The 12,652-nt window shown below is 40.0% G+C and overlaps 1 protein-coding gene across 2 annotated transcripts in view; it reads left to right on the forward strand.

Moving 5' to 3' along the window:
* The window catches only part of LOC133615993 (synaptotagmin-7-like), a 464,522-nt gene that overhangs the window by 418,807 nt on the left and 33,063 nt on the right, over positions 1–12,652 (forward strand). For both annotated transcript variants that reach the window (XM_061974950.1, XM_061974951.1), the window contains one exon: positions 11,253–11,376. In XM_061974950.1, coding sequence (XP_061830934.1) covers positions 11,253–11,376 — 124 coding nt within the window. The remainder of the gene's footprint in view (positions 1–11,252; positions 11,377–12,652) is intronic.

Raw genomic sequence — 12,652 nt, forward strand, 5'->3', positions numbered from 1 at the left:
GGGGCTTTTGTGTAGAGGAAGTAGGCAGATAATGGAAATCAACTGCAGGAGGAGGAAGAAGAGAATTGCAAATTGTGTTCCTGCTCACACCGATGACGTAGCTCCACCAAAGATGACTTTAAAAAAGTCACAAACAGGTTGCATTGCTATTTAGACTGCAGTCACATTTCAAAAGATCAGATTCCAAACAAATTCAGACTACATCCTGATGTGACCCAAATCTGATGCAAAAATATTAGATTTCCGAAGGTCCGATCAGTGTCACTTGATTGCACAAAAAAATCAGATTTGATGTGCAATGTAAACAGAGCCATGGCTACTACAGCGCGTATTGTATGAACTATAATGGCATCAGATGGAAATGTATAAGACATTTGCAGACCTTTACTCTACTCTACTTAGACTTAGACTTAGACAACCTTTATTGATCCACAAGGGAAATTGTTCCACACAGTAACTCAGTTTCATAGGATGGAAAGGGTAAGGATGGAAAGGATAATACAAGTATTGAGTAGACTAAAAATGTACCATAGTAGCAATATAAAACATAACATATATGTAATTTTTACATATTATATATACAGTATAGTATATAATATATACTGGTATATTGTATTATATTATATTATATATTTTTATATAATATATACAATATATAACAAATCCCAATTACCATGTACAATATTACAGTATATGTAACAGCTGTAGCAAAAAAAAAAAAAAAAAAGGCAGCATAAAATAGAGAGTAGATCCAGCAGAAAATATACATTATAAACAAAGAGAGGTAGCCAACATAGAAGCGGACAGGTAATAGTACTTGTCTACTTGTCTTTGTATATTTAATACACTTTTGTATTAGATAGTATTAATACATGCGTGCCCAATTTTGTAATAAATCCTGCAAAGTACCACTCAAAAATGAGTCAATGAGGATGGACTAGTTTGTCGACCAGCTGATACATTGTGTATTCGACAAGTGTCTGAAACAGACAACGTTGTGTTTGGAATTCACTCTGAGCTGCTTTTTAGCTGCTCTGACCTGCAACTCACAGCGCAGAAACGCAGCGTGACGAATCAATTGTTTCTCCTCTTCACTGGGTCAGCGTCGTCTCCTCTGTGTTACTCTTTTACTTGTCTCCTTGCGGTGCGACCTACGTCCATCTCAAAAACCCTCCTTCCTCAGCTTCCTTCCGATTTGTCCGGCCTAACATAACATGGCAAGTTGCTTCCTTTTCTCCACTTTGGAACATTGAAATGTTCACCTAAACTCAATCTGGACTGTTTTGTTTCCTGGGCTTTAGCCGGACTCCTTTCACCCGTGAATTTCTCTCTCAGCTATAAACGTAAATGTTTGTTGAGTTGTGTTTGCTCAACTGCGGTTTGTTTACTTTTACCAACAGATCTGTTTTCAACCCAAGCCCCTAGCTATTTATGAGCCACATTGCCATCTCTTATTTGTAAAATGAGTGGTTTTTTTAATCATTTGTATGTATAAAACATTGCTTTCAAGATAAAACCATATACAGTACTGATATTCCCCAAATACTTGAGCTGAGTACAAACTTAAAAGCTGTGGAAGAGCTCACCAGTGCGCTCATGCTGATACCCTGCTGAGCTGACCAATGGTGAAGTGCATATTCGCCCTACTTTCCCCCGAGCTATTTTTTTTTCATCCTGGAGTGCAGACTTAAGATGGCCAAAGTCATCTATTGTTCAGTTGAGATATATATTTCATGGCTCTCTACTGTGGATGCAGCATTTGGCCTGCAGAACTGGTGGACGACTGACTGTTGACATGTTTATCACATTGAAATTAAAGGGTATCTGCACATTTGTATTTATTTTTCCTGTTATTCACAATCCCTATGTTAGAAAAGCACATGTGCGCCACCTCTTCCACTGCGCCACGGTGTGGCGCAGTGGAAGAGTGGCCGTGCGCGACCCGAGGGTCCCTAGTTCAATCCCCACCTAGTACCAACCTCGTCATGTCCGTTGTGTCCTGAGCAAGACACTTCACCCTTGCTCCTGATGGGTGCTGGTTAGCGCCTTGCATGGCAGCTCCCTCCATCAGTGTGTGAATGTGTGTGTGAATGGGTAAATGTGGAAGTAGTGTCAAAGCGCTTTGAGTACCTTGAAGGTAGAAAAGCGCTATACAAGTACAACCCATTTATTTATCATTTATAAATTTTAAATAAACAGTAGCAATAGGTGGCTAACAATACTAGTAATGGAAATTCAATCTATTCCAGAATCAAAATCAGAAGTACAAACCCCGTTTCCATATGAGTTGGGAAATTGTGTTAGATGTAAATATAAACGGAATAAAATTATTTGCAAATCATTTTGAACCCATATTCAGATGAATATGCCACAAAGACAACATATTTGATGCTCAAACTGATAAACATTTTTTTTTTTTTTGCAAATAATTATTGACTTTAGAATTTGATGCCAGCAACACGTGACAAAGAAGTTGGGAAAGGTGGCAATAAATACTGACAAAGTTGAGGAATGCTCATCAAACACTTATTTGGAACATGCCACAGGTGTGCAGGCTAATTGAGAACAGGTGGGTGCCATGATTGGGTATAAAAACAGCTTCCCAAAAAATGCTCAGTCTTTCACAAGAAAGGATGGGGCGAGGTACACCCCTTTGTCCACAACTGCGTGAGCAAATAGTCAAACAGTTTAAGAACAACGTTTCTCAATTGCAAGAAATGTAGGGATTTCAACATCTACGGTCCATAATATCATCAAAAGGTTCAGAGAATCTGGAGAAATCACTCCACGTAAGCGGTATGGCCGGAAACCAACATTGAATGACCGTGACCTTCGATCCCTCAGACGGCACTGTATCAAAAACCGACATCAATCTCTAAAGGATATCACCACATGGGCTCAGGAACACTTCAGAAAACCACTGTCACTAAATACAGTTGGTCGCTACATCTGTAAGTGCAAGTTAAAGCTCTACTATGCAAAGCGAAAGCCATTTATCAACAACATCCAGAAACGCCGCCGGCTTCTCTGGGCCCGAGATCATCTAAGATGGACTCATGCAAAGTGGAAAAGTGTTCTGTGGTCTGACGAGTCCACATTTCAAATTGTTTTTGGAAATATTCGACATCGTGTCATCCGGACCAAAGGGGAAGTGAACCATCCAGACTGTTATCGACGCAAAGTTCAAAAGCCAGCATCTGTGATGGTATGGGGTGCATTAGTGCCCAAGGAATGGGTAACTTACACATCTGTGAAGGCACCATTAATGCTGAAAGGTACATACAGGTTTTGGAACAACATATGCATGTGTATGTGTAAGCGCCGTCTTTTTCATGGACGCCCCTGCTTATTTCAGCAAGACAATGCCTAGCCACATTCAGCACATGTTACAACAGTGTGGCTTTGTAAAAAAAGAGTGCTGGTACTTTCCTGGTCCGCCTGCAGTCCAGACCTGTCTCCCATCGAAAATGTGTGGCGCATTATGAAGCGCAAAATACGACAGCGGAGACCCCGGACTGTTGAACGACTGAAGCTCTACATAAAACAAGAATGGGAAAGAATTCCACTTTCAAAGTTTCAACAATTAGTTTCCTCAGTTCCCAATCGTTTATTGAGTGTTGTTAAAAGAAAAGGTGATGTAACACAGTGGTGAACATGTCCTTTCCCAACTACTTTGGCACGTGTTGCAGCCATGAAATTCTAAGTTAATTTTTATTTGCAAAAAAAAAATAAAGTTTATGAGTTTGAACATCAAATATCTTGTCTTTGTAGTGCATTCAATTGAATATGGGTTGAAAAAGATTTGCAACTCATTGCATTACGTTTATATTTACATCTAACACAATTTCCCAACTCATATGGAAACGGGGTTTGTACTTTATTAATCCCCGTGGGGAAATGAAGATTTTCAGCACAATCCCATTCAAGAGCAGACAAACATTACAGGGAGACAGAACAGGATCGCTGACGGGTCTGCCAACTTACGGCGCCCCTTACAAAAAAGGTGACAAACATCTAAAACAAAAAAAGATAATTACAGACCATCTACCGTATTTTTCGGATTATAAATCGCAGTTTTTTTCATAGTTTGGCCGGGGGTGCGATTTATACTCTGGAGCGATTTATGTGTGAAATGATTAACACATTACCGTAAAATATAAAATATTATTTATCTCATTCACGTAAGAGACTCGGCGTATATCAGCAACCGAAACCATCCTGTCCGGGTTCAGAAAGCCTGGAATAATTGGAACTGCAACTGACGATGACTCTGATGTAAGCAACATACCGATAGAAGAGGAAGCGGCGCATTGTCTACCTTTGTAGTTGGCAGAGTTGTTTAGAAGCGACACCGAGGAAGAAGATTTCATCGGATTTAGCGATTAGGAGTGACAGATTGTTTGGTAAACGTATAGCATGTTCTATATGTTATAGTTATTTGAATGACTCTTACCATAATATGTTACGTTAACATACCAGGCACGTTCTCAGTTGGTTATTTATGCCTCATATAACGTACACTTATTCCGCCTGTTGTTCACTATTCTTTATTTATTTTAAATAGCCTTTCAAATGTCTATTCTTGGTGTTGGATTTTATCAAATAAATTTCCCAAAAAAATGTGACTTACAGTATACTCTCGTGCGACTTATATATGTTTTTTTCCTTCTTTATTATGCATTTCGGCCGGTGCGACTTATACTCCGGAGCGACTTATAATACGGAAAATACGGTAGTATGGTTTATAATGCAGTTGTACATTTAAGGCAAGGCAAGGCAAGGCAACTTTATTTGTATAGCACTTTTCATACACAAGGAAAGCCCAAAGTGCTTCACAGACAACAAAGTGAAATGAAAGAAAATAAAAGCAAAATTAAAATGCAGACAATAAAAATAAAAACACATCGGACGTTAAAAGTTAAAAGATTAAAAGATTTAGCTGAAAGCTAAGGTGAACATAAACATAACAATAACATTAAATAAACTAAAAAAAACACAAATTTGGCCATAGTGAATGAATGTGTGAACGTTGTCTGTCTATCTGTGTTGGCCTTCCGCCCGTGTGCAGCTGAGATAGGCTCCAGCACTCCCCCGCGACCCTGACAGGGAAAAAGCGGTAGAAAATGGATGGATTGAAAAGCACTGTTGCAAAAAGCTGACCCTCACAGAACAGCGCCTCCACCTGGCCGTAGGGACTTGAGAAAATGCACAATAGCAAATGCAGAGCAAAATGTATCCCGTTTTTTTGCTTATATCCATTTATTGAAGGGCTCCAATTATCCTACATTACGGGATTTTTGGAATAAGGGGAAATCATGGTACAAATGCAGGTAGCAAAAGGAGGAAGCGACTTGTAACCTGTTTAAAAATTGGTTCTATTATAACTTGTATCCGAAATAATATATCAATATGTATATTGTTATCAAATTTTAGGCCGTATCGCCTAACACAAGTTAGCGCCCAATCTCCTCATGTCTCTGGCAAATGTCAATGCAACAGTTATTTTCGATTATGTCCACAACCGCTTGGGTCGACGTGAGTCAGTCGACTTAAACATTGCTTTGCACATGTATTATAAGCCCCAAATTACACAAGCGATTGCTCGTCTTATTTAAGAGAATGTCAGACAAGGGTCTTTAGTGCATGTTTTGGCCCTGTCGCTCTCCGTCTGTCACAGCGTGGTCCTGTTGTCCCTCTCACTCGCCCTTCAGGGGCATGAACAGCACCCACGTCCTGAAATGGTGCGACGGTGTTACAGCATCTGTCTCCACGCATATATCAGTCAGCTTGGCAAACTTTGCGGCTGCCACCTTAAGAGTTTAGATTAGGTAAGCGACTTTTATGTGCAACAGAAGATTTTGGGTCTGATTTACTAAAGGTTTGCGTGTACTAAAACCCGTGCAAACTTGATAGCACAGGCAAAGCAGATCGACTAAACGTGAGCAAAGTGGATTGCGTCTGTTAGTGAGCAGAATAAGACTTCCTTTTTATTGTCATTCAAATTTGAACTTTACAGTACAGATAAGAACACAATTTTGTTGCATTCGCTCATGGTAGTGCAGGATAAAAAAGCAATAAGGTGCAGATATAAATAAATAGATTACTGTACAGATAAATATATTGCAGTTTTGCATATGCATCCACATTTATGGATGCATGTTATATTGTCTTTATATTCCAGCGAGTGAATCCATTTTTGGGGGGAATTGAGGGGATTATTATGATGCGTTCAAGAGTCTTACGGCCTGAGGGAAGAAGCTGTTACAGAACCTGGAGGTTCTGTTTCGGAGGCTGCGGAACCTCTTTCTAGAGTCCAGCAGTGAAAACAGTCCTTGGTGGGGGTGGGAGGAGTCTCTGCAGATTTTCTGAGCCCTGGTCAGGCAGCGGCTTTTTGCGATCTCCTGTATAGGAGGAAGAGGAGTCCTGATGATCTTTACCGCCATCCTCACTACTCCAAGGTGTGCGATCTATTTTTGCGTCTCTATCTTCATTAATATGCAGAATATATGCTGATCATCAAAACGCCCACAATAATAAGCTAATGTAATTATTTAGCACGTGCAATGTGATTTATCAACCCTGATCACTGTTTTGTGAGCACTTGTTTGCGTTTTATTTAGCACATTATTAAACATATCATCTATTCAGCAATTTCCTTTTATAATTGTATTGCTGCTGGATGACTTAAGGAGCTGATTAAAACTAATTAAATTGATGTGTTTTAATGTCTGCTGACATTTTTATTTTTTTATTTTAATGTCGTTCGTTTTTGTTTTTTCCGGAAATATATTACTATAAAATGCCTCCTCCACAAAAATACATTTTTCATTGTGCATTTTGTATTTTTCATTAGAGTCATTCCAGACACATGAGTGACGAATGGCGAAGAATTGTCAGTGTGCAAATAATTCTGTTGTCGACATTGCGATTCAGAAAAGGTGTTACATATTATAGATGTGTGCCGCCGGTTCAACACATCGCAGACAGGTAGGAGCATGACAACATGAATGTTCAGAAAATGATCAAATATCTCCATGGTAAAAGCCCCGTATGCACGCAAAATCCTCATTTAATAAGGCGGTCTGCACCACTTTTCAATTGCACACGCGGTGTCAGTAGATCACAGGCAACACGCACACTACGCCTGATCTACCAAGATTCAGATACCAGGCGCTAAACAGCGTGTGCAAACTATAAAACTGCATCAACCATTAGTGGGCGTGTTGCGTGCTATCTACTAAGACTGCGTGTGCAATTGAAAAGTGGTTCAAACCTCATTATGAACTATTTTGAAATGAACTGAAATCAATGTAATTGGTGCTTGGCTCCCAAAACAGCACAATGTTAACATGTATAAATGAAAAACACACATTTAGATGAGAAATATTGTATTAAAACGACACAGTAGAATGTACTATTAACAAGTTTACTACTATAGTTGTATAAAGTAATAATAATGTGCAGCATTTACCTTGGAGAGTGGACTTCTACGATATCTCCGTCAAACACACCATCAGCAGCATTTCTACAGTTTCTAATGGATAAATATCTTCCGTTTAGATATTACTTTAACGTCCTTGGCTGGCATTATCAACTCATTCTGCTTTAGTATGGCGTAGGCTAGCAGTGATGCGCTAAAATTGCGTCGCCAAGTTGGGACACGCTCGATCATGTTTCTTCCCTCCTATGCTTAGAAAAACTAATTGATAGTGAGCTCTAGCTAAAAGCTAATGCTAGCGAGAAAGACCGGACGTTTTGACCAGATGACGGCGTTCACTGTGACATTTGCTATGGCGGGGATGCTGGTGACTCAAATTTTTGCCTACGACTTAAAGCATAGCTATAAGCTGAAAGGTGGTTCCTATCTCAAAACACTCTTAAGTTGAGGTACTATTGTATTTTGTACTGGTTTGATGTTACTACCTGTCACACAAATGTAAAAAAGGAGTCTAATATCTTGACATTTTTGTCAACTAAGTGTAAAAATTATTTCCGGTTCCGATTTTTTGTCTCTTCTCCCGTTCTCTTTTTGTCCAAGAAAGTCGGAGGTAATGCTTTGATGTTGTGGAGAGCACAGATTGTACATTAGAATACCGAACAAGCCCCTAAATCGTTGCGTCTGACCAGTCTTCCCTCCCAGGGAATTAATGTTACTGGCCAATCCCAAGTTCTTTCAGATGACATATATGCAGAGTAAGAAGGACCATCAAGACAGAATAGGAATATTATCATGTTTTACTGAAGCTTCAGTAGACCAGCCCAGACCATTACATTCATACCGGCTTCTCAAATTGGTCTAACATTCAAACGGAAGAGCCAACTTCTTGCACACGAAGAAAGCCCCCACCTGTCCAGAAAGGAACACAGCCTCATTGTTCTACTACAGATAAGACACAAAAGGGAGTACTCCAACTCCTACAGTGCAAGCCTTCAAGGTAACACACATAGATTACTTGCGGACGTAAGATAAAAAATAGAAAGAGTACAAATGGAAAAACACTAGCTGATTTAAACATGACTATGAATAAAGAAAGAACTCTTAAGCATATATGCATTCTCCACAATGTTTATTGAACTGAGGTATGCTGATGTCTGAGGTAGAGATTGACACCAGATATATCGGCTTTACCTTTTGAGGTCTTTTTCAAAACCTTGAGTTATATTTTCAATTGTTCAGCCTTGGAGGCCTTCAACATCTCCTTCAGCTTTCACCCAAACTGACTTCTTCCTGTTTTTTTTAAATCATGGGATTTGTGTTATAAATACAATGTTCTATTACAACATAAACCCTTGCACTAAAATCAACAAAAATAGGTTTTGCTTTGCTGCAGTCAAACTGTTATTCAGTTCAGTTCAGTTTCAGTTTATTTGGAACATGCATACGATACAATGTAATGCATCACACAATTCCAGTTGTTTCATTACAGCACGTCTGAAAAGGAGTAGGAAGAAGCAGAGCTTATTTAATCCTACCCATTTTCATACCATAGCAATTTTATCCAATTTCCTTGTTCTATGTAACATAACAGTGAACAAATAAATGATATACCATAGTAAGCATACAAATATTAAATACATAAATAATCTTTGTCTCAATAAAAAAAGGGGGAAAAAAGGGTTCAAGATGTTCATCATGATTCTTGTTCGGTGTACTTTGTGAACACGTGTAGTTTGAACAGTCTTTTAAACTGAATCATATTGGTGTTTTGTTTAATTTATTTGGTCAATCCATTCCATAATTTAATTCCACATACTGATATACTAAAGGTTTTAGGTGTTGTACGAGCATACAAATGTTTTAAATTAGATTTTCCTGTAAGGTTATTGTGGGGGGAGGTGTAGTCAGCGCTGCCTGCAGGAGCAAAAGTCACCGCCGCTGTCCAGGGTGCTGAGGACAAGCACCATCGGGCAGGGGTGGGGCATGTGCTGACGGCGAGACACAGCTGGCAGGTGATTAGATTTCACAGGTGGTACGTGTTAATCTAATCATCTGTTGTCTTTAACAGTAAGCGGCCGGGAGCAGGGGGAGAGAGAGGATACGGACGTGACTGAAAAGTCACGTTCTGGGGGAGAAGAACTTGGTTAAAACAATTGAATGATTAAACCTTTGTTAAAAACTGCACGCCTGGCTCTTGTGCCGGGTCTTCAGTTGAACTGCTAGGAAGCGACTTCCACAGTTATATTTCTCCTCTTTTGTTGAGAAGAATTGTTGTACATTCTTGGATAGCAGGTTATAGTTTGCTTTGTACATCATTTTAGCTGTTTGCAAATGCACCAAATCGTTGAATTTCAATAATTGTGATGTAATAAATAAAGGGTTTGTATGTTCTCTATATCCAACATTATGTATTATTTTAATTGATCTTTTTTGTAGCACAGTTTGTGAATGAAGCGCACATTTGTAGTTGCTTCCCCATATTTCTGCACAATAACTCAGTTATGGTAACAATAGCGAGCAGTAAAGAATATGAAGTGATTTTTGGTCTAGAACAGGGGTCGGCAACCTTTACCGCTCAAAGAGCCATTTTGACCCTTTCACAAAATAAAGAAAACAATGGGAGCCACAAAACTCTTTTGAAATTTAAAATGAAATAACACTGCATACAAAGTTTTTTTTTGCTTTGTGCTATGTATAAACCAGGGGTCTCAGACACGCGGCCCGCACCTTAATATGAAAATTTTAACTTAATGCGGCCCGCACCTTAATATGAAAATTGTATGTTAGTGCGGCCGTGAGTTTTATATGAATGCCGCTTGACAGCATCACACTTGCCAACCCTCCCAATTTTTCTGGGAGACTCCCAAATTTCAGGGCAACTATTCTCTCGAATGTCTGCTGATTTTCACCCAAACAACAATAATTAGGGCGTGCTATGTTGGCACTGCCTTTAGCGCCCTCTACAACCTGTACGTACAGCGTGCCAGCCCAGTCACATGTTGTATGCGGCTTCTGCAGGCACACACAAGTGAATGCAAGGCATACTTGTTCAACAGCCATACAGGTCACACTGAGGGTGCCCGTTTAAACAACTTTAACACTCTTACAAATATGTGCCACACTGTGAACCTACACCAAACAAGAATGACAAACACATTTCGAGAGAACATCCGCACCGTAACACAACATAAACACAACAGAACAAATACCCAGAATCCCATGCATCCCTAACTCTTCCGGGCTACATTATACACCCCCGCTACCACCAAACCTCCACGCAGATAGCATGGTGTAAAAGCCGACGCGACGACATGTTGTAGAAGACGTTAAAGGCAGTGCCATCACGGCACGCCCTCAATATTGTTGTTCGGGTGAAAATCGGAGAATGTTTTCCCCGGGAGATATCCGGGAGAGGCACTGAAATCCGGAAACCTCCCGGAAAAATCGGGGGCGGGGGTCGGCAAATATGTAGCTGAGCCGCATCAGAGTGATCAAAGAGCCGCATGCGGCTGGGTTGCCGACCCCTGTTTCTAGAACATGTTTAGCTTTAGTCATTATTGATCTGTTTCTTGCGACTTTATGTTGTGTTCATTGAAAACTGATTTGTTCTCAAAAAGTTTTTCTTTTGTAGTTCCTCTGCATTAGAATTGGTTAGCGATGTGCATGTTTAATTATTTACATTAACGGCTGAGCCCTAGTCTTCAAAATCAGCCTTTGCAAAGCAAGAGGCGAGTATAAGGATGTGTTTTGTTGTATTGGTTGTTGCATTAATGTTGCATGTTAAGTGCTTGTATTTTCTATCTGCTGCATCCAGGACCCCGGGTAACAAACCAGGGAGCAGTCCCAGAGGTCACACCCCAGACGAGAGCGGACGCCGCCACGACGCCAACTCATCCGTGTCTGACTTGGCCAACTCGGTCACCAGTGAAATGCTCATGGTAACACACCGAAAACACTCATTGATACACTGCACACTGATTTGAGCTCTGTCTTATTTCTCAAGTCATGCACGATGGCCGCTGTCAGCAAAGCCTCGTCAAATCACAGTGAATGAGTTGGCAGTTATACTATTAGAGGGCACGTCCAGATCATCTCCTCTAATCCAATATGAAAGTGACATGCAAGCCTTGAGACAAGAAGTTAGAAGCGGTAGATGAGGATGTCAGTGCAGGACTCGTTCAAAACAATGTTATTACAGTGCAGGGGTGTCAAACCTGTTTTTATTGAGTGCCACGTCGCAATTATGACTGCCCTCAGAGGGCCACTTCAAACGATGTGACGGACCACAATAACCGACGTGACGGACCAAATCAAATGATATTGCGGCCCACGTTAAATTGAGTGACAGACCACTTTAAATGACGTGATGAACCACGTTAAATGATGTGGCAGACCACACTGAATGACATGGCGAACCACATTAAATGATATGGCTGGCCACTTTAAATGATGTGGTAGACCACATTAAATGACATGGCGGACCACATTAAATGACAGGGCGGACCACTTTAAATGATATGGCTGGCCACATCAAATGAAGTGACAGACTACACTGATTGGCATGGCGGACCACTTTAAATGATATGGCTGGCCACATTAAATGAAGTGACAGACGACGTTAAATGATATGGCTGGCCACTTTAAATGATATGGCAGACCACCATGGTGTGGACTGTGACGCAACAGTTTGTTTACATGTAAAAGCTTCCACTCCTTCTTTGTCTCATTTTGTCCACCAAAAGTTTCATGCTGTGCGTGAATGCACAGAGGTGCGCTTTGTTGATGTTATTGACTCGTTGGAAGGCTAATCAGGCATATTTGGTGAGTGCATGACTGCAATCTAATCAATGCTAACATGCTATTTAGGCTAGCTGTATGTACAAACCCCGTTTCCATATGAGTTGGGAAATTGTGTTAGATGTAAATATAAACGGAATACAATGATTTGCAAATCCTTTTCAACCCATATTCAATTGAATGCACTACAAAGACAAGATATTTGATGTTCAAATTCATAAACTTTATTTTTTTTTTGCAAATAATAATTAACTTAGAATTTCATGGCTGCAACATGTGCCAAAGTAGTTGGGAAAAGGCATGTTCACCACTGTGTTACATCACCTTTTCTTTTAACAACACTCAATAAACGATTGGGAACTGAGGAAACTAATTGTTGAAGCTTTGAAAGTGGAATTCTTTCCCATTCTTGTTTTA

The sequence above is a fragment of the Nerophis lumbriciformis genome, linkage group LG15 (assembly GCF_033978685.3).
Source record: "Nerophis lumbriciformis linkage group LG15, RoL_Nlum_v2.1, whole genome shotgun sequence".
NCBI classification, from domain to species: Eukaryota; Metazoa; Chordata; class Actinopteri; order Syngnathiformes; family Syngnathidae; genus Nerophis; species Nerophis lumbriciformis.